Here is a 23,795-nt window from a genome sequence, read left to right as displayed (position 1 = left end):
AAACTTAACTCGGACGGAGTTTTCAGATATGTTTCTTTCCTCATCCCCAATTCCCCAGTAGAAACTCTTCAAGACTGCTTCCACATAGCTAAAATCATATTATTGCGATTAGAATCATTCGTCAGGTATTTCTGTCAGTTCAGTTATGTGACAGTTTTTATGAAGTAACTTAGCCCTTCAGAAGTCTGTCCAGTGAGTTTACATGCAGTAATAGCTGTAGAAAGTTGTTACGGTGGTTTGGTTATCGTGGTGTAGGGATGCTGTTCATTGCATGTAGTTATCTCTGTAACATTACTGTTCAGGTGTAAAACAATGCTGAACACATATACATATTTAATCAGGTCTTTTAAACAAAGCCAGTCTGTTTAGATCATCATTTTGTGGGTTGAGACACTGCTAGGTGGTTATCATCAGTGTTTGAAGGGAACCTGTTGCTGCCACCTTCATCACTTCAGTCCTGAAGTTGGAGACCATAGGTTCCTCTAAATGTTGAAAACCACCTACCAGAGTGCATGGTGCGAAAACTCAGATAACCATAGTTGTAAATTTTGTTTTCCACGAAAACTTCAAACCCATGAAGTCAGTCCTTGTGACTGTCTCAGCCTCCATGACACAGGCATCAGTGAACCCCCCATGTGTTGGAAAATGTCTGAGAAGTACTCTTACATGTTTATACATGTACAGATTTCCCAGTTTAGACAAAAGTTAATATGGTTAATAAGTTATAGTTGTAGCCAGAATTTATTTTTGGTTTTATTTTCCATCCACTATGCAACAGTGTTAAGATTTAAAATTAAATCCTTATAAATTTTGTCACTGCACTGCATGTTTCGGCCTGCTTGGCCATCATCAGGCACATTGAAATTCGGAAGGGGCGGGAAACTGATGTGCCTTTTGCACTACTGCAAGAAATGTTTTCATGTTATATAGTGTTTCTAAACTGGTCTAGAAAACCGAGATTGAAGGCCATGGGGATCCATTGCGCTGACCACGCGACATTCACAGTGTTGAAACCTGCCACCACTTTGCGCATCATTGCCATCATCATGACTGCCACATCACCTTTACCTCCACTGTCATCATTATCATTGCCACTACAATCACCTTCACCACCGCTGCTATTTTCAGTACTATCAAATTCATCATCAGTGATTGGTTATTGCAGTTGCCATGTTTGATAGGCTCCAGTTTCATATCTTTGGTACAGACTGGCTATCCTGAATTAGGCTTTCTGTGTTTTTCTCAGTCCCTCCCAACAAATGCTGGTACCTTAAATTAGGGCGTGACTGCTTCTTTCCACATCCTTCTCAATTCGTTATTCACTAATCATCCTATAATTTGATGCTACATGTGTAGAGTAATCTGAAACACTGAAATTGTAGATTCAACATCACGACCATATCCATTATCCTTTTAACAGGATATTGATGCTGAAGAACTTAAATCATAACTGAAGTCAGGTGGGAGGTCACATGCCAGCTGGCAGTGGGCACTGAGTCAGGCTTGTACACCAGTACCATGTGTATATAGATATAGAGCTGTGAACTTGTGTTTGCATGGTTTAGCTATACCAGACTGGTGTATCTGCCACCCTCACTTCATTGTGCTCAGCTAGCAGTAACAGATCTGTACAGAGAATGGGGAATGATATGATCAGACTGAAAACTATTGAGTTTAATTCATTCAGCACTTTTCTCTAAAGCTTTTTTGTGTATAAGTACTATGTAGTTTTTGTTACATTTGCCAGTATTAATACTTAATCCATTAATGTTGTTACGATTCAATCCTTGGGTATTGTGTATTTATATTCTCTGCCACCGCATATGTAATACAAAGGCCTGCCACCAGGAATATTTTCATATATATCTGCACAGTGGCAGTTCATGTTATATACTCAGTGTTTCTGTAAAGTAAAAGGTAAAGTTATCCCTGTGCTTAATTAATTAAACACCACACCATGAAGATGTATGAGGAAATGGAGGTTTAGCTCCACTATTCTTGGCCTTGATACTAGATGGAGGTGAATGGTCAGAATCACTCCCCAGCTGCTTTACTTCCAGGGAAAGAGCCCCTGGTACCAAATGGATAGGTAGTTGGGTGGGCCCAGTGTCTGTCCTGCCACTGTGGAGAAGAGAAAAATCTTGCCTTTACCAGGAATCAGATCCTGGCCTTCCAGTTCATAGCAGGTTGCTATGCTGACTGAGCTGTCCTGGCTCTTGCAGCATGTCTGTATTTTTGCCTAAGTACTGTACTAGGAAGGTATACAGGATACATGTAGGTCAGGCTTCATGCAACTTAAGGCTGTGGTTGCCATTATCTGCATCTCAACTCCCCAGTACCTGATAAGTACAGGGTTCGAAAGCCCTATTGGATGTTGTTGCCTCTGTCAGAGATGGAACCCTGGTACAGCAGTCTGTAGCATGTTACTTTTTTGAATTAACTATTGTGAATCATGAAGAAATAATCTAGAAATATTCAATGTGCAGATACTTCACATGTCTCTAAGAATATTTGTGATGAAATTGTTTTAGTTATTGTAATTATGTAGCATATCACAGGGTGAATGTCTTTAACTTTCTAGGTGACACATATGTTCATAATCTGTATGTTTTTAGTTACATTTTTAAAATGCTTAACTTTCTTAAGGAAAGAAAGTAGGCCTGTGTGGCCACCATGTTGTGTGTGTGTGACCCCTTTCAACTTCAGGATCACTTGGCTGATTTTTACAAAACTTGTTTTGAGCATGTTGCCAATAGAGGCATCCTAACTTCATTTTTTTAAATTTACTGCAGTGAATGATAAGAAAATGATGAAAGCATGGACCTTTGAGTTGGGAATGACACTATTGTCATGTACTCTATCATCCTGTAATGACATAATCTAATAGATATTAAAATAATATGCAGCTTTTATTAAGGTAATTTTTTGATGAATATAAAGCAACAAAATAGTGGCTGCATGAAATTTTTATTTGTCATTCAGTTTTTTTGCTGATAAATAATGAATCATAGGAGCTAGATGCGTAAAATTTAGTATGAAAGCATATCATAAACAGACCTAGAAATCTGGAATGAAATGCTTTGGTCCTTGATTAACAGTATTAATTGGTCCAACAAAACTGTTGTTCAATGAAATTATTATTAATTGAATACAGGAAATACGTATTAAAGGCTTAATTCATTCCAGCACAATCATCAGTTGACTTTGACACTAAAATCATAGTTCATAATATTTAGAAAACTGTAGCATTACTATTAATAGAAACATGGATAAACATTGAATAGATGTAGCATAAATAGGCCATGAGAAGTGATAAAATAAAAGTTGAGGGATCATTAAAAGTGCTGGCTTGAGATTTTGATGGCTCCAATCTTGGTCTCCCTTTGAAGAAACTGATAAACCTCAGGCACTGAGAAGCAAATCAGCTGAGTTCAAAACACTAATGAAAGGGCATCATTGATTGGCTGAGGTGTGCCAAGCCCACTTAGGAGTGCTTGGATTGATGGAAATTGGCAGCTGTGTGATGTTGAAAACGTATCATTAATATGTAGAAACAGTGAGACCCTGTGAGAGGCAAATTGTTGATCAAAACATCATTAATTGGTGGCATCATTAACTGAGGGACCACTATATTGTTCATCTGTTTGCAGTTACAAACATAGCAGTGGTTCAGAATTTTGAGGTTATTTCTGACAAATTTAACGAGTGGAACATTTATAACTCAATATTTTTTCCAGAAAAGGAGAAATGGGGGATAAAATAACAACAGTAACAGCCTGCAGCATGTTGCAGTTGCAAGCAGTAACACTTCTAACTTGACTAGGATTCAGTCTTATGAATACAAGCACAAGAGACCATCATTCTCCTGCATGAGCTAGATTGAACTTTGCTGTTACATTATAAATTTACATTACATTACATTACATTACAGCAGGAGACTTGTAGTTTCATAATAAGAAAGTAGGCTGCATGAGCTTTAGAAATTTTAAGTTCTTATAGCATAACTGTTGAAAAGTTGGCAGATACAGCATTAAAATAATGTTCTCTCCAGTGGGGCAGTCAACACAACAATAACAATAATACTCAATAAGACAAAATAGATAACTATCCTGTCAACATTTGTTTATTTGTGCAGTTCTTGTTGTGACATGTTTAAACCTTTCCTTTAGGTCATCCTCAGGTAATACACAACTAACAGTTGTACGATAGTATATATTTTGTCATATTGATTGTTATTATTATTGTTGTGTTGACTGCCCAATTTGAAAGCGCATTAAGACACACAACGGGATGCACACTTTGAAAGCCAAAATAATGCATAATTCTGTCTAATTTTCTCTATTCAGGGCTTCAGAAATAAGAATTTAAATCTACCAACCATTTAAAAAAGTCTGTTGGCCCATATTCTCATATTGGGATTCACACGAGAATACTTCTGTGCTTGCTAGCAGTGTTTATATAGTTGCCTGTGGCAAGCAGAAAAATATTTCTGGAGCCCTGCTGCTGGTAAATAGCATGTCACTAGAGCACACAACATAGTTAGTGAGTTTGTATAGATAAACGGCTTGTTACACATGAAGGGGTTTCTGTTTGTCTCTACTGTGTTATACCATGAAGTTAGTTTTGAAGTTTTTGTAGTTAAGCAGTTGAGGTACAGAGGGCAATTTGTTCACCCTCAGTGAAAGTGTGCAGTAACTGCAACTAACAGAGAATCATAGATCTTGAGACATATTTGATGGCCTTGAAATAATATTTAAATGTTCAGAAGGTAAAACTGCATAGAAAAGTTTGAATCAGACTTTTGAACAAGCGTTGTGGTCTGTGTCCATGAGTTAGGCTCGTTGGCGGTACACATTGGGTCAGGTGTAACATTTCTGGGAGACCATAAATAGTAGAGCAGAGCTGACCTTGAGTTCTCACTTTTGAAACTGATGTTTTTGCTTCTTTAATGAATTTTTCAGAATGGTGTTTTAAGAATTTCTTTTTTAATTTATATGTTTTTGCTGTTCTTACTTCTCTTTATACTTCACTTTTTATGAGTGAGGCCTTCAAAATGAATATTTAAATGAAAATGATAAAGCAGCTGTACAAAATACAAGGGTTGGAACTTTAATTGTGACAACTATTTATTTACAACTGATACAAAATAGATGCATGTTTCAAAGTTTTACTGTCTTTCAATGTCGTCATCAGCATTGTGTACAACCCATTGCCAGCGATGTGGAAGTCGTAAGATACCTTTAGTAGTGCCTGTTGTGTTGAGAGTTCGAATGGAGTGGTCTGCTGCTTGAAGAATCTCTGGAACAGTTCTGAAGCGAATGCCATGAAGTGGTTCCTTCATCTTAGGAATCAAGTAGAAGTCACAAGGGCTTAAGTCTGGGGAGTATAGTGGATGGTACAGCATTCCCAGCCCCATCGATTGATCAAATCAGCCACAGCTTGCGCTGCATGCGGCCGAGCACTTTCCTGCAAAATAATGCGTGGGTTCTGCAGAAAGTGTCGTCATTTATTTCTCAAAGCTGGTCACAGGTTGTGTTCCAAAAATGAACAGTAATACTGTGCGTTGACAGTCTGCTGTCAGGGAATGGTATGTGTTAGGATAACACCATCACAGTCGTACACGAGAATCACTGTAACTTTCACATTGCTGGCGTTCTGACAAACTTTTGATTTTTGTGGTGACCCATAATGATGCCATTTGTTCGATTGGCCTTTCATTTGTGGCTCGTACGATTTGGCCCATGTCTCATCCAGTGTAATGATACGGTGTAAGAAAGCCTCTCCTTTGCGCTCATAGCGCTCCAAGTGGTTACGAGCAGTGTCGTATTGTAGCCACTTCTGCATTTCTGTCAGATCATGCAGAACCCATCGCGATGCAATTTTTCTCATGCCCAGGCATTCCTTCAGAATGTGAAGCACAGTCGTATGTGCTAATCCTGTCTCTCAGGCCAGCTCATGAATCGTATGGCGTCGATCACTCTCCAGTAACGCTTAAAGCATACACTTCTTCACACACACTAGGACGGCCTGGCTGATGCACGGCTGCCACATTTTGGCGTCCATCATTGAAGGCTTTTACCCACCTTGCCACTGTTCTGTAAGGCAATGCAGATTCCCTGCAAGCCTCCTGAAGACCTTGATGATACTATCATGCTGTACAACCTCTGTCACATCCAATCTTTATCCAACTCCGTTGATCCTGTTTCAAACATCGTGACAACACTACATTAGACCGCCAGCTAACATGAGGCTCTCTTCTTCTCGTCACTGCACATGCGCGTGATGTGGGAAGGGAGAGTCCGTTTGCTCTGTGGTAAGGTAGGTATGTAACTAACGTGTGGTATAAGCAACATTATTTGGTTCCATTGCATGGTGTCTCTACAGCAGTGTTGCCACTATTAAAGTTCCAACCCTCATATGTGAACCCTGACAAATGAAATAGGAATAATTGATGCAACTAATACACATAAAGGATGATTCTGGAATTTTATTCCATATTATTCTTAAGTAAATCATAGTTTACTTTGAGAGGAATAAACTTTCAAAGTTAAATTACAGAAGCAGAATGTTACTAACTTATCATAGACCAGGCAGAGACTGATTAACTGGTGCTCTGAACGTTTTCATTCTTAACAGTCCTTTCAGTCAGAAGGTGATGGGATAAAGGATTTCACACACTGTATTTTATGGACGTTACACTTTTTTTTAAGTCGCTTAGCAGGGGGTGGAGTCCAACTGGTTCCACTTGGCACGGCGGCCACTGATTGGCTTATTGTAGCCTGCCCCGGGTGATTATGATGATGGAGAATTTGGTGGAATGAAGATTGACAGGGGAAACCGAAGTACTTGGGGAAAACCTGCCCCAGCGCTACTTTGTCCACCAGAAATCCCACTTGACCAGACCCGGGCCTGAACCCGGGCCACCGCAGTGGGAAGCCAGTGACTAACCGCTTGAGCTATGGCATGGCCGCATGTTACACCGTAGTATCAAACCATAATTTTTTCTGATTTTATTTTTTAATCTGGTCTCTCTCCCTAACAGAAAAACAAATTTTTGAGAGTAGGATACTGAGGAGAGTATTTTGATACAAAAGAAAGGAAACAGGATAACGGTCAGATTTACATAATGAGATTCATGATAAGGGCTGCTGTGAAGATAGTAAAATTCCTTTCGATTCAGGGAATTTCATAATCACCTGAGTGACATCAGCTTCTCAAGGAGGACTCTCTCCATGAAGTTAGTTAATATAAAATTATCCTTTTGCAGTATATTGGCGTAGTTGGAGCATACAACTTTTTCTCCAAGATTTTACACAGATATCACACTTTCTGTCTAAATGCTGGACATCCAAGAGTGATTGTTGCTTATAGTTTTAGCAGACCAAAACTGTTGTTGTTCTAATTTTGATATTAATTTAGAGCGAGATATATCACCATTGCTAGTCGCAAATCCTGTTCTGTAAGTTGGATTGTGTGGAAATGTAATCACACTCACTGGTAGTCTAACAACTGTATTCTCCATCATTATTTCATGGTAACACATGCATGAAAGCATAGTTTTTGTCTGTAGTTGAGCAGTATATCTACTTCTCCAGCCTGCTGCATGTGAAAATAAACACTGACTTGTATCCTATACAATGGATGCAGTTGATTACAAGTAAATTATTTGAGCTTTGTTGAATGAAGAAGTGTTCTTTTTGGCAGGGGATATTCATCAGTGATTGGGCAATGCACTGCTGGCCGGACAGAATATTTGCTGGTAGCCATTGTACTAGGGACACCTTTTTGGTAGCCTACTGATTGAGAACTCACGTGACAAACAGGATACCTACATTCATTAAAAGTTTTTCAAATGAGTTAAAAGAGCATATTTCTTTCCATTTGAATTTCACTTGGAGCTGTGATTATGTGCATAATTGTACTTAAAATATCTCGTAGCTTTATAGTTCTTAGTATGGGCAAAAATTCCAATTTCTGTGTAGTGTAGATCTCGATCATTTTTCTCGTACACAGTACAGGCTTTCCATGTTTTGTCAGATGTTCCATGAAATCAGTGTTTTGTATATTAACTTATTATTTATATTCATAGCTGTGTATCTGTACCTTAAAACTGATGTTTCAGTTGTCCATCGTGTTAAGTAAATCACATGCTGTGTATTGTTGCATAACCTTTCTTTATTTTGCTACAGCTCGAGTGTTTAGATCATCACCACAGTTTGGCGTGACCCTACTGACATACGAAATCCTTCAGAGGTTGTTCTTTATTGACTTTGGAGGAACGTAAGTATTATTTCATTACTTGAGGTTATATAGACATGTTTAGTAATTATATACAGTAGATATATTGATCTGCCTTGATGATTTATGAGCTTAGAGATATTAAATTCTACATTCTGCATCATTCAGAGATTTACCATGAAACCAAAAAAGTCCAAGACAGTCACAAGGAATTGGAACCGAATATTCTTACTTACTTACTTACTTACGTGTTATATTGGTATATAAGTATGGTTATTAGATGTTACTGTTCTGACTGACTAATGAACACCATGGATCTGCCATTGGCCTTGGAAGAAGTAAAATTATTGTTGATTCTCATACTGTGATACTGCTGTAAAATACTTGTCAAAGAGGGCATAATAAAGTTTCTTGATTTTGCTGAAATTTATATTTTTTGTGTTACATTCATATAGGACTTAACCTTGGCACTATTTATTTATATATATATAATAGTGCAGATGATACTGAAGTTCATTAGCTAATAATGATATGATGATGTGTGCTGGTTACAAAAACAATTTCTTGCCACTGAACAGTTATGCAAGCATGAAGAAGTTATGGTATATTGTTTCATTTTTTGAAGCATTTTGTTTACGAGTAGCAGAAACCATTGGAGTCATTGCTCATTTTCATATAAATGCTGTATAATTTGGGTGCTATCTGTGTGTTATGTGTGTGCATGTGTACATGCGTGTATGTTCATGCTTTCATTATACTGACTGTTGTTTCATAACATATCAGATTAGTTCTGCTTTTTAGCTGCAATATGTGAAAAAGAGAAGGATCAGAATTTGGTGCTTCTTTTTCTTTCTGCATTATCTTTTTATTTGTCAATCTTAAAGTATATTTTGATATTAATACATGTTTATAATTGTCAGAAATCAACCATGAATTTTCACTTTAAATTTACCAGTAGAGCAACAGGCATTTTCTCTCTCCAGGCACTTGTGTTTCAGCTGCAGGGAATCTTAAATTAGTTGAATTTGATTACCAATTATCGTTGGTGCTTTCTTGGTAGTGAGACTTCACGTTGTGATACAGTGTAACTTTGTACTAAGTTACACAGAGTTGCAACCCAGGAAGTTACAAATCTGAAATTGACCACCAGTTGGTTGGACATGGAAAGAATGAAGGTGTTTTGTTAAAATGAATAAGGGCTGAACAACTGATATTGAATAATCATTATACTAATTTATTTTGAGCTTGTTATGCTGAAGATAAGAGAAATGATACAGAGGATAGGTTTTATGATGAGCTAATTGAGTCAGTTCCCTACATACCACATGACAATTTTTTATTTGGAGATTTCATTAGAGAAACGGGAAAAAGATAATTTCAAACGAACACCTAGGAACAGCAGGTTCCATGAAATTTGTAGTGATAATGCTGTTAGAGTAGCAAATATACAGGGTGACACACAAAATGATCCAGCATTTGTTCTATTAATAAAATCTTCATTTCAATTACAATGCTAGAAACTAACATACACAAAGGATTACCATTGCATGGAGATTTATCCTCTGTGATTCATGTGTTCAGTGTGACCACCATTATGTCTGACAACTTCTTCAACATGAATTGTGATGTTGTTGATTACTCGGTGGGACATATCCTCAGTTATCTTGTTGCAGGCCTGAATGATTAATGCTCTCAATTCCATTATTAGTCCATTATAATTCTTTTTTAAGATGAATATGGTGGATACATTGTAATTGAAAACCAATTGACATTTTCTCTGTTGTCAGTAAGGCTGTGCACTGATTTGTGAAAAAGGCTGTGGATGATTTCAGGAGTAATGAGCATATAGTGTAATGCTTGGATGTGCAAGGTACTGAGCCCCTTCTTCTCTGATAAGGAATTGCATGTTTTCACTTTTATACTTAATTGTACAGAATGAGAGATTAAACTTACATTTCCTATTATGCTGAAAGTGGGATGTGTGATCCGGGGCTATGGTATTTATTTCCTATCAGTAGTTATTCTTACTAAACACTACCACAATTAGAAAATAGATCGTTCTAATTATGAAGGAAGTTTAATAGAATTTGCTGCAAGTTTCATTTAAGTTGGGCAGATGGTTTGGTGAATTCTTCACATCTGCAGTGGTCATATAACCATTTTCTGGTGATGTCTGTCCTGTATCATTATAATTGTCTATGCTTGTGCAATGGGGATAAATATTATTGATAACCGCTTTATTCACAATTGCATTAATTGGCATGGCTTACACTTGTCTATTGCAAGGTCTCGTGTTCTAATGTGAATATGCAAGAGACAGATGTTTTGGACTTACGTTTTTATTTATAATTTTGCAACCAGTGCATAAGATGATTGAATAAGAAATAAATTTCATCTGCTCACTTGACTCTTCAAATATTTCACCTATGAAACTGTTCTTGATGGACTACAGTGAAATTTGGTGTTTTATGTCAACTCTAAATGTTGCTGAAAAGAATTACATTTTCATCCAGTGAAATAATCTGTATTGTATATAAATCTTTCTCATAAAAATTATTAGATTGAAAAACAAAGGCTCATTGATCAAACTATAGTTATGTATTTCAAGATATACGTGGTATAGTCATTAAGTTCGCGGACTGTGGTTTTTTCGTATCATATTACAAGGTATTCACATACACTTACACAGATCCACATCAGCCCTCAAAATAGTTGTCATTGGCCGCTATGCAAGTCTGCCAACGTTGATATAGCTGCAGAAAACATTGCTGAAACATATTGGCAGGAGATTCCCATATGTCGTCTCTTGTGGCATTGACAGCCTCCTTGGATGACTGAAATCTACGACCATGTAGCTTTGCTTTCAAGCAGTGAAAGAGAAAGAAATCGCACAGTGCGAGATCACGTGAGTAAGGAGGGTGTGGCAAAGCAGTGACCTGTTGCCTTGCCAGTTCCTCTTGGACAAGAACAGAGTGATGTGCAGGGGCGTTGTCATTTAGCAACAGCCAATTGTTCATACACCAAACGTTTCGCTAAGGGATTTTCCCAATTTATGGCAGAACTTGATGTTTTCCCGTTGTTCAAACTGCCACATTTTTTATTTCTGCCACTTGTATTTAACTGCAATTCACAATAGAGTCTGTAGTTCTGCTTACACTGTTTGCACAAAACTGTCTCTTGCTGTGATGGGAGATGAACTAACAGGGCATCAGATCGCGCCTCAACCTATGCACTGTAGTGCACTGCAACGACACTTTGCAGACAGTCCACGAACTTATTGACTATGGTAGTAGATCTCATTAAGGTCTGTTCAGTATATCTTTTGCTGTTGTATATACCCTTAGTGAAACACAAGGAAAGTAATTTGTGTAGTGTAATTTGTACTATTGACTACTTTTGTCAGCAATAGAATATGTATCTCTGTACAGTGTAGTGGAAGTACTTCCAACAGTAGAGGTGTATATTTGCAGTAAATAAACAAGGGATGCAATTCAGATAGACTTAAATATTGATAATATGTCTTCCAAAGTGGAGTACCCCTTTCCAAACTTAAATATCAACCCATTATTGCTGTTTATACATATATAATCAAAACCAACCTAATATGTTTCTTCTTTTATATAAAACCCATTTGTCTCACCAGTTTCCTGTTTCTCCATATCTGATCTGGTTACTAGATAACCATAACTATTCTTTTATACTGAATAGAGCAATTTATGTCTATTGGTTTCTTCTTGTTGGTTTTAGTGTATAAAGCAATCTAGTCGACCACTGTTTTTCATAAATTTATTTACTGAAATGCAACGTGATTGCATTTAAACATTTAAAGCAGGTGTGAAAGGCAAATATAGCAGTTTCTGTTGTTTGTAACACTGTATTTAATGTACAGAAACTTTCCCTTTGCTAATGTGTTGTCTGTAAGAATACTGGTGTCCAGCATACATTTCTTACTTCATGTATGTTTTTGCCACTTTTGCATACTTGTGTTTGTGATTTCTAGTTCTAATTTTGATTGAATGCATGTTACATCTGTGGTAATATTTTGAAAGCGATCCATTTTGGTCATCTTGCAATTAAAAGAGATATTACTGTGTTTTAACACATTTCAAGGGGCACAGCCATTTTAATTTTACTGTGTTGTAGTGCATTAGAAGAAGCAAAAGATTAAGCTATTACTGCAGCACTCAATATAATATTCAATGTTTTTGATATTTAATTGCAGCATTAAGTAGATTTATGTTTTCTAACCAAGAAGTTGCATACAAATGTTGTTCCTCTCATTCACAAGGAAGCGCAATGATGAATTAGTTACAAAACTTTATCTTAAACTTTAGGCTGCATTCATTATGGATATGTATACATTTCAGGCGCCCATCTGGTTCTGAACTGAATGTCCCATCAACAGGTGTGGCTGAAGAGATGAAATCAACAAATCCAGACCACATTGGTGGCTATCAAGTGGCGCTACCTATTTTTGCTGGCATCGAATCAAAATTTGGACTGTGTTTACCAAAATTCCAGGTAGCATCATAAAGCAAGAAACAAATGACAACTTGTGAGGTGACACCCAAATACTGCCCATCTAAAAAACATTGGTTAATGGAAAGTGGCAAACCAGTAAGCTCACACTCAGGAAGTTGTATGCTCCACTGGTAAGTTACTGGAAATCTATTAAGACACAGTATCTAGAATTTATAAACCAAATGGAATGAACATGGCTAGATACTTTAATGATACATTCAGTAAATAAGCAGTTATTTTAAGGTTAAAAATGACAAAGTGGCTTCTCACATGATAGAGTAACTTTGCAGAACCAGAGTACAGGCTGTGTAGTATGGTGCTTTGAGGATCTAGTGTTATGGGAATTCCTTGTATCATTGTCCAGTTTACTCAGGTGGCACAAATAGACATGAAAAAGTATAAAGGCAAAGTAGTCTGATATTACATTTTATCGTATTGTTTCATTTTGTCATTAAACAGGAGAATGGATATTGTGTAGGTAGAAGATTATTGAATTAAGTTGTGTTGAAGCTGATATTTAACAAACCATGGCAAGAAGGCGGTGTCTACTTCTGTGCTTTTTACACAAGCCATCATGATTTTAGGGAACTTATTTTGCACTGCATCAGGTTTGAAGGTTTGTAGTTAATTTATTTCTTAGTGGATGTCAGAAGCTGACTACAACTGTCATTCGGTTTATTCATGGGGAATGTTGATGTGATCTGAAGCTTTGTGATGGGGGAATTCCCCATTCCTAATAGCATTAAAGCACTTCTGGAGCTTCTCTGTTGTGTATTTGTCTAATGGGAAGCTCCGAGCTTACACCGCTAAATATGTGAGAAGAACTGTGAGGCTGAAGTGAAACTCTCATTTAATATTCTTCAGTTTAAAAGTTCCCACAGTTAATGTTCAATTTCACTGATTCTAGATCAGTAATCTCAATGGTAAACTACCTCCATTTAAGATTTTCCAGGGGGTTATATTAAAATCTACTGCTTCCAAAAGAAATCTCAAATTTGGGTTACTCTGCAATTTGATCCACTGTCTAGAGTATGGAAGAGTAGCCCTGTACTTTTTAAAAACATAACCGTATACAGAAATTCTATTCAAAACGTGCAGAATGGATTATAAGTTAAAAAATATACACTTTTTTTTTAACTCAGTGCTGAAGTTTACATTGGAAACAAAAACAGAACAGCTCCAGATTCATACAACTTACCTCGTATTACAGATGTGATGAAAAAATCATTAATTCATGGAACATGTGCTGATGTGAATCATAAAATGGCAGGTCCATTCAGGTCTGCTCTCACTGTTGGTAAGATATGCTGTCAGATGATGTCAAAGTAGTGCCTGTTATATACTATGCTACTCGCCAGAGGTCTCTCAAACATTTTTTTGTTCTGGAGCAAAGTAAACCATACAGGAGCAAAGAAGCAAAGTCATGTGGTGCTATCGGTCATATCATGTTTTATTTATGTGAAGATTGAAAGGACATTAAAATCTGTGACATCTTAATTGTGTCATATGGTATTGTTGTACTTGGTAACCATTCATTTCTCATAGTAGCTTGTTATGATATGGTGGTGATCATGCTTCTCATCACACTTAACAGTTCATGACATGTTCAGCCTTGAAATGACTTACAGATTTGATTTGGCTTCTCCAGTAAATAGCATTTGTTTTCCTAGTCAGTCTTAACTGACTGATCATGGTACCAAGTTTACAATTTCTTGTCACAGAGGTGAGTTCAGTGAGCGAACATAGTTTAAATGAGCATTTTATTTTACTGTTTACTTTATCCTGTTGAGAAATCTAATGTTGAATTTGATGCAGTTGGGTGTGGCATTAAATTTGTTTAACAGTTGCTGGAATAAGATACACAAGAACACAAAAATCACAGAAGTTCTTAGTCATGGGGAAGATTGAGAAGGGAGAGTTGCAGTCAGCTAAAATGGAAAATCAATGCAAATGTAACTGAAATATAAAATCGGGGTTTATTTATTTTTTTTTGGTTTTTTTGGGGGGGGAGGGGGGGGCAGACACCTGGTAGCATAGTTGGTTGAGGGGCTATGCTACAAGAAAGAAGGTCACATTTCTTATCAAGTTTATCTTAGATTATGAGATAAAAATATTAAATATATCATTTTCTTTATTAATATCTCTGATGTTGCCAAAAATATTTCTCAGTTTAGTGAGTTTCAATGCAGCTTGCATCCTCCTTCCCTTTTGCTACGAAGTTTTGTGACATTCATGTGACATGAACTGAATTGCAAAGTTTGGTTTGTGAGAGGAAGCAGTGACTGAAGTCAGCTGAATTTTCTCTTTGGATGGTTCAGTGTTTCAACTTGGTGGACAGTCTTGTTGCAAAGTAGAATAAAGATAGCTTGTAGAATATTATACAGTCAACTCTCGATTATCCGGGGGCGGATTAACCGGTTTGCGGCTTAACCGGGGCTTTTTTTTTTAAGTTTATATGTTGTTTAATATTCATTCACTTTTGTTTCACATGGTGAGTTTAACACTATTTTCGCACTAGTGTGAACCGAGCTCTGCATTATTTCGTCCCGTTATGCGAACACAATGTTCTAGGGTGGGGGTGAAAGAATGCAAGAATTTTTGGAAAGTTTCAAGGACAAATACACCGCCCCAGGTTATTTAACGGTACCATCTCAGTGTGAGAGTGCATTGTGAAAGTAAGTATCAGTTTCTTAATATAGATCTTCAAGTGCGTTAGCAAAATGTCGGGGTTTAAAAGGAAGCGTGTTGTGTTAAGTATTCAACAGAAACTTGAAATTATCAATCAGCTGGAAAAAGGAGCTGTAGTTAAACAATTAGCAATGCAATACGGTATTGGAGAACAAACTGTTCGTGATTTGAAAAAACAAAAGAATGAGTTAATTTCCTTTGCTTCGTCTTCTAATTCAAGCGGAATGAAGAAGAGAAAAACCATGAAGAAATCAACATACGATGATCTCGACAAAGCGATGCTGACCTGGTTTAATCAACTAAGGGCACAGGGAACAACAATAACAGGACCAGTTTGTGCTAAACAAGCTAAATATTTTTTCGAAGCACTTGAACTAGAAGGGAGTTTTGACGCTTCTTCCGGTTGGCTAACACGTTTCAAGCAGCGTCATGGAATACGAGAAATCAGTATTCAAGGTGAGAAATTGTCAGGGGACTTGTCAGCATCAGATCAATTTTGCACCAATTTTGATAGTTTTGTGAAAAGTGAAAATCTGCTGCCAGAACAAATCTATAATGCCGATGAAACGGGTCTTTATTGGAAATGCTTGCCAACCAGAACATTGGCATTTCAAAATGAAAGACAGGCTCCAGGTCACAAATCCAGTAAGGAGAGATTGACAGTCTTGTGCTGTTCTAATGCATCAGGAACACACAAACTAATACCAGTAGTTATCGGCAAAGCGAAAAGACCACGCTCTTTTAAAGGAACAGTAGCTTCAAGTCTGCCTATCCATTATTTTAACCAGAAAGTAGCTTGGATGAATAGAGCGATATTTAAAGAATGGTTTGATTTTAAATTCGTGCCTCAAGTTCGTGACCATCTAAAATCCCAAGGCCTACCTGAGAAAGCTGTGCTCCTCATTGACAATGCGCCCTCACATCCTAACGAAAGTCTCCTGAGGTCAGATGATGGAAATATTTTTGTGAAATATTTTCCCGCTAATGTTACCGCACTTATCCAACCAATGGATCAAGGAGTTATCTCAAGTATGAAGAGAATCTACAGATCAAATTTGCTACAAAAGTACATCGATGAAGGCAATGATCTGACGTGTTTCTGGAAGTCCTTTTCAGTATTAGATGCCATATACGAGATTTCAACAGCGTGGGATACAGTAAAGCCATCTGTATTGAAAAATTCATGGAAGAAACTGATGCCTTTCATCACTAATGAAGATGACGAAATCCATGGATTCACTGGATTCAGTGAAAATGAGATAGCCATAAAATTGACAAAAGTGGCTAACCAAGTTCATGGTGGTGAAGAAGTCAACGAGGAAAATATAAGAGAGTGGTTTAACTGTGACTCGTGTGAACCGGGCTTCGAAATGTTAAGCAGTGACGAAATCGTAACTTCAATGGGGGTGCAGCCAGAAGAGCGGGAAGAAAGTGAGAATGAGGAAGAGGTGGACAGTGTTGCCAGTAAGAAAGTATCACATGGTGCTGCGCTTAATCATTTGGAATCCTTACTAGACTATCTTGAGAGTGAAGAGGACAGTTTATTAAGTGACAAGCTAATATTACGTAGGCTTCGTACGGATATCCGTAAAAAGGAAAATGCCGCGAAAAAGCAAAAGACAGTATTAAATTATTTTAAGTGTTAAGTGTGACCGTAAAAAGTGCTGGATGTTGTTGAACAGTGATTGAAATAACTAATTCATACTGAGTGTAATGTAAAGAAAGTATTAAATAGGCCATGAGATGACATAGAAATGAGGATGAATAAATTTAAATACAGGTAGGTCTATAGTATTATGAAGGTATTAAAAGGTAAAAGGTAAAGTTGTTCCTCTGCTCAACGAATTAAGCCCTACGCCATTAAGGCGTGTGGGGGAGTGGATGTATAGATCCAAATTTTCTTGACCTCGGCACTAGTTGGAGGTGAGTGGTCAGCTTCACGCCCCGGCCGCTTTACCCCCGGGGAAAGAGCCCCCGGTACCCATTGGATAGGAGGTTGGATGGACCCCAGAGCCGGTCTGGACGATTTGGAGAAGTTAAAATTCTTGACCCTACCGGGACTCGAACTCCGACCCTTCACAGTCGTCCAGCCCGTATAATAAAATTTGGCTTAACCGGGTTTTCGATTAACCGTGACTTCCATCCCCACCATTAGCCCGGATAATCGAGAGTTGACTGTATTCTGTTTTGCAGATTGCTGTGTGTGAAAGACATGTGAATTGAAAATTTAATGTTGAGTGCAGTTTTCCAACACCATTCAGACTGATGTGCATTATATGTTACAACAGTCTTTTGAGGGGACGGGGGGAGGGATTTCAAAACTGAGTTATTGTAATAAGATTACAATCACTGTTTCAAGGTGACCTACAAAGTGAAGTTTAGACCTTTAAAGTAAGGTAAGGTAAAGTAAAGTTATCCCTGTGCTTAACTAATTAAACACTACGCCATGAAGGTGTATGAGGGAGTGAATGTATAGATCCACGTTTATTTGACCTCAGCCCTAGTTGGAGGTCAGTCGTCAGCTTCATGCCCCAGCAGCTTTACCTCTAGGGAAAGAATCCCCAGTACCCATTGGATAGGAGGCTTGGTAGGCCCCAGAGCTGATCTGGATGATGTGGAGAACAGAAAAATCTGAACCATACCAGGATTTGAACTCCGTTGTCCAGCCAGTAGCCAGTCACTGTCTCGGCCACAGATGGATCAAGTATGATGGAAAATTAATCAAACCTTAATGCTAGAAACTTCAAGAATGTGCGAAGTAGATTGCATGAAAGTCTTGTACTAGACTGAATGAAGTTTTATTAATCATGACAGCACGATGCGTTAGTTGCAGATCATTATTCTGGAAGGATAAAAGAGAGAGACTGCCATAGTAGTGTGTTATGCTTGTGCTTGTGAGTGTTGGATGTCATAACAGGGTTGGTATTGTTAGGTCCAGTGCATCATGATTGGAATCTTACAACTGCATATTCATTGTCATCATTTCCTTTGCCCCATAGCCTTCATTAGAAGATTTGCCAGATTTGATTCTTTTTTCATTTTGTTGGGTTTTGCAACAGAATTTTTTTTACAGCACAAGGTCATCAGCCTTGTGCCCAACCCTCAACCTGGAGGACCAAGTACCTGTATTTATGTCACCTTTTACGACTCACAGGGTTATGGTGGAGGTATTCGAACCCATCTCTACATGTTGATGTATGTGCATATTATGATTGAAAATACTCAGAATGATATAAGTTCTTTTGGACTTCTTTCAGTTGGAAGGACTGAATTTCAGAGGTCAAATATTGAGCTTCAACTAATATTGCAGTAAATAGAAGGCTTAAGGGATTATTTTATGAACTTCAGTAATATGTAATCTGTCATGTTATTAATTCGTTTTGTAGTTGAAGACAGTAATTAATATTTTGTATCACATTTGAGATTTTTGTGATGGTGAGTATCAAGATTACAATTTTCTGAGGTGTGATACCATATAGTTCTCTAGGTAGGTACCAGTGTTTCAGAGGAATGTATGTCCTCCCCATCTGTATTCTGAATATGGAGGGGACAAGCTGTCTGAGCTTTGTGGTACTTGTTTATCAAATGGTGTTGCATCTTGGTTCTTAGAGCATGTTCCTCCATGAGTTGGTATATATCAGTCTGTATAGCGACTAGTTACAGGCTTGATGGCCACGCCATAGCTCAAGTGGTTAGTCACTGGCTTCCTACTGTGGCGGCCCGGGTTCGATCCCGGGTCTGGTCAAGTGGGATTTGTGGTGGACAAAGTTGCACTGGGGCAGGTTTTCTCCAAGTACTTCGGTTTCTCCTGCCAATCTTCGTTCCACCAATTGCTCCACAGTCACCCTCACCTATCATCTGGGGCTGGTACAATAGGCCAGAAGTGGCTGCAGTACAAGGGACTTAGTCCCACCCCACTAACATTAAAAAAAAAAATTACAGGCTTGATGGGCAGGGGATTCAATTCACAGCAGGGACAGGGATTTCCCTTCATGTCATCACATCTATCTCTGGGTATACACAACCTCCTATGCAATGGGTGCATTGGATTCTTTCCCCAGCATTAAAGCAGATGGATCACGAAGCTGACCACTCATCTCCATCCTGTGCTGAGGTTAATAATGCATAGAGCTAGATTTCCACTCCCGCATACATCCTTGCAGCATGATGCTGAATGAAGCACAGGAATCACTTTGTTTTACTTTTTATGTGTTCATTCATACCATTTAATAGTCTTAAACTATGCTGTGATGTGTGTATTATGCAGGCTCAGAATTAACATGGCCAGCAGGGCATTTGTGTCAGATTCCCTATCTAAAGAAAAGTCATTGTGTAACATGGAAACTCATATTGATACATCAACATATACTTAGTTTCTGCTGCATTTATATCTAGACCAACATCCTTCCTAGCATCCTAATAGGACTTCTGTGTTTTCCTATATGAAGTTTATGTTTTCCCCCAGTAAATGAACATAGGCATAGACCAGATGCTGACATGTCCAATTCAATAAACATCATGTAGAATGAAGATCATTAATAAATAAAATATATAAATATGTATCATAGTTTGTACTTACAAGCTGAAAGTTTGTGACAATTCTGAATGATTTAGAATTGTTTTGGATGATGTTTGATGTTTGGATAATATGATTGTATTTTTTGTTGTGATTTCACAGACTTTCTGAGGAGCAAGGCTGTACTGTACATACATGTGTAGCTTTTCTCAGTTTTGGGCTTGGCTCAACATTACGGGATTGGGGTGACTGGTGCACTGTCTTTGGTAAAATGACATATTTTTGACTGAGGATTTTAATGTACTGTTTCTAACTTTTAAGTGGCGTGCTGCATAATCCAGCAGTCATATTTAACTTAAGACTAGCCCTCTGAATTGGTACACCATCTGTGTTTGTAGGCAGTTACTAACGTTCTGGAAGAATGTGCTCCCTTCACTTATGCTATCATGTTATCCAACTGAAATATTGCTTGTCTCCTATGTCCTGCACATCTAATCCTCCTTCATTTGATCAACCTGATGATATTTTATGTAGCATACATATTATGAAGCTCATTATGCAGTTTTCTTGAGCATTCTGTTGCTTTCTCTCTCTTTGCTTTAAATATTCTCTTTAGAACAAATACTGTTTTACTGGACATTATCCATTATCCTATCTTTATCTTAAAAAAACGATCCTGTGTATTTTTCAGAATACAGTGTTTCTGAGACTAGATTCCGTCTCCATCTTTAGGTAAAACCTACTCAGTTAGGCCAAATTGATAAAGCTAGTCCGTCTCTGGATACCTATCTATCGATTAGGCCAAACTCAGTAGGTTTTGCATGAAGAAGGAGACAGATTCCAGTTTCCGAAATGTTGTGTTTTGAAAAATAAACAGGATTGTGTTTTCAAATAAAGACAGGACAGTGGACAATGTCCAGAAATATAATATTTGTACTAGTGTACCATCATCACAAACTTTTAGATCTTATTCTCTTCAAAACTTTATTCTCAGATATGTTCAGTCTGTATTCTTCCCTTCAGATGAGAAACCAAGTTTCATGCCCTTACAAAACAATACATAACATTATAGTTTTATATATTGTGTTTATTGTATGTTTTGTTTGTAAATGTGTGGGTTATGTGTAATACAAGTTCCATTTGTCTGCAGTTAGAATGTTGAGTGGAGTGTCTCAGAATAACATGCTGTTCCCTAAACCCATAAACATTGTAGCAACACTGGTGACATTCTGCCAACTCTGTATTATGACCTCATAGTGTCTTGATATAGGTGGTCCAGACACAACCATGTTAATTATTTTCTAAGGAGAGTTAATATGTGTACAATTGTGTATGTTAAGGACAACCAATATAATTATACATCTCTTTTTTGTATAATGTGGAATGTGTTTGCATCTGCTTACTGTTTACATTAGTTCATTTGGGTATTCATTGACTGAGGCAACAGTATTGGCTCTTGCTGTGTTACAATAGTTGTGGATGTAGGCAGGATGTGGGATCCAGGCAGCTAATCTAAGATGCAAGTCCTCTCTACTTTGCTGTTACTCTGTTAAATATCCAACCCATTCTTAATGTGTAATGTAGGATTCATGTTTACATGTATGTTATTAGATTTCAGTAACCTACATTTTAATTTCTGTCATTCAGTTTGTCTCTCACTTCATATATCACATATTTATCCATCCAAACTTCTATCCAACCCACCCAACAAATTATTTATTCTACATCTTTCCAGTCTTCAAGCCATCCATCAATCTGTCTAGCTAACCATCCGGCTACTGGAAAAGCTGGCAAACCAACTAACTCACTCTCTGACCAACTGACTGACCACATGAATCTAAGTCCTTGGGAAGCCTGCTTAGCTACTCAGGAACATTTTACAGGACCCAAAAGTTCATTATCATATTCACAAGAGCCTGCCCCATCCTGAGCCAGATAAAACCAGTCCAAACCACCCCATCCTGTTTCTCTGATATCAATTTTAATATTATCTTCCAACTTACATCTTGGTTTTCCTAATGGTATCTTTCCTTCTGGCTTTCCCACCAGAATCCTATATGCATGCCTATTCTCCCCAATGCATGTTACATGCCATGCCCATCTTATCGTTCTTGGCTTGATCATTCTAATTATACTTGGCAAAGAGTACAAGTTACAGAGCTTCTCATTATGCAGTTTTCTCCAACCTTCTACTATTTCATTCATCTTCAGTCCAAATATTCTCCCCAGCACCTTGGTCAGACTGTTTTTTTCCCTTAATGTCAGAGACTGAGTTTCACACCCGTACAAAACTGCAGGAAAGATTATGGCTTTGAAAAGCATTAGCTTTAAACATAGAAAGTATGTGAACTAAGGAAGTACTTAGGAAGTGGTTTCCACATAGAGCGCATGGATCAGTGTTTTCCCCTTACTTTCCTGTAGTCATCTGTCACTTCACCAGTGATAGTATTACCCTTCACCAGCTAAAACTGAACATAGCCAAGTAGCAGAAAAGCAGATATCTATCAGTCCGTCCATCCATACATCAGTCCAGCCACCCACTCTTTTGTCCAGCTATTGCACATGTAGGTTAATAGGCTAGGTTCAATTTCTTGAAACTGATAAAAGGGACCAGACAAGCTTCTTTCATATTCACCCAGTTTGAGTCAGTGCAAGAGTTACATACATGCAAGAGACAAAGTTAGGAATGTGATTTGGCATCTGGTTCCCACAGAGGTATGTACTGTATTAATGTCTTACAGCCAGCCTTTTCTGATAACTGCACATTTGTGGCCACACTGAAAAACTTAACAACTTTCACATAATCCTGCTATATTGCACGTGTACATGGTTATTGTTGCTTTTTTCTTTTGAAGTTTATATTTTTTAATCTCAGGGAAAATTTGTATTTGTCAGATGTAAAAGTAATTTTCTGAGATTCTCTGAATGATCACCAGTCTGGAGAGTAAAAAGGCAGACCAGTCTTCGGATTGTTCAGTGCAGCGCATCTCTTGGCTTAGGTGTTTAATGCTTATTTATTTTTGTACCTGTGAACACACAACATATTTTTGAAGACATTTAACTGTGCAGTTTGAATTCTATAACTTCCACACAAGTGTGTTTGGGTGGGTGGGTATGCGTGTGTGCATGTGCATATGATGCAATATTTTAATTTATTGGTTTTGAATCAAATAATAAAATATTTTGAGATTTCATGCAGCTGACTCCAATGGACAGTGCTGATTTTATCACAGCGTTTATGTTTGGAATGTTCTTAAGAAGAATGAACAAAAATTAAATTTTTTTTGTTTTCTTTGAATTGATTTCTTCCTCACTAGTATTTATTTTTATCACAAACTCCTGTACTTAATGAGGTAGTACATTCACTTAAACATTTTGCAGCAGAGTAAATGCAGAAACATGAGATAGTATTGAGTTTGAAATGTTGAAATGATCGCCCAGAATGGACCATGTACCGTAAAATGCATGAGCATTAAACTGCATATCTATTTATTCAGACTTTGTCCATCATCATGGACCAACAGCTGATGTGTCCTATTTAATTTCAGTCCCACATGGTTTCCCTGGACCTTCCTAATTGCATATTCTATGGCAAAGTTGAAAAGGAGTGGCAATAAAGCATCTCCTTGTTTTAGACCATTCTGGATAGGAAATTTGTCAGACAAATGTTTACCTACATGGACTTTACTATACGTTTCGTTTAAACACATTTTAATCAACCTAACTAGTTTCATGGGTATCCCAAACTCTATTAGAATATTGTACAATACTTCCCTCCTAACTGAATCATAGGCTTGTTTGAAGTCTATAAATAGCCAATATAAGCTACAGA

At 37.6% G+C, this 23,795-nt stretch overlaps 1 protein-coding gene across 14 annotated transcripts in view; it reads left to right on the top strand.

Annotated features, from left to right (window-relative positions):
• Positions 1-23,795, top strand: part of LOC111867277 (calcium-binding mitochondrial carrier protein Aralar1) — a 114,106-nt gene that overhangs the window by 81,520 nt on the left and 8,791 nt on the right. For 8 of the 14 annotated variants that reach the window (XM_033752619.1, XM_023856983.2, XM_033752621.1 and 5 more), the window contains 2 exons: positions 8,190-8,280; positions 12,606-14,661. In XM_033752619.1, coding sequence (XP_033608510.1) covers positions 8,190-8,280; positions 12,606-12,771 — 257 coding nt within the window. In that variant the 3' untranslated portion in view covers positions 12,772-14,661. Of the gene's footprint in view, positions 1-8,189; positions 8,281-10,025; positions 10,109-12,605; positions 14,662-17,945; positions 18,542-23,795 lie in introns of those variants that run through there. The other 6 variants (XR_004513335.1, XR_002843320.2, XR_002843319.2 and 3 more) reach the window with 6 other exon arrangements.

The sequence above is a fragment of the Cryptotermes secundus genome, unplaced genomic scaffold (genome assembly GCF_002891405.2).
Source record: "Cryptotermes secundus unplaced genomic scaffold, Csec_1.0 scaffold1475, whole genome shotgun sequence".
In the NCBI taxonomy this organism is placed as follows: domain Eukaryota; kingdom Metazoa; phylum Arthropoda; class Insecta; order Blattodea; family Kalotermitidae; genus Cryptotermes; species Cryptotermes secundus.
Note: the sequence above shows the minus strand (reverse complement) of the source record. Positions and strands in the feature narration are given on the sequence as shown.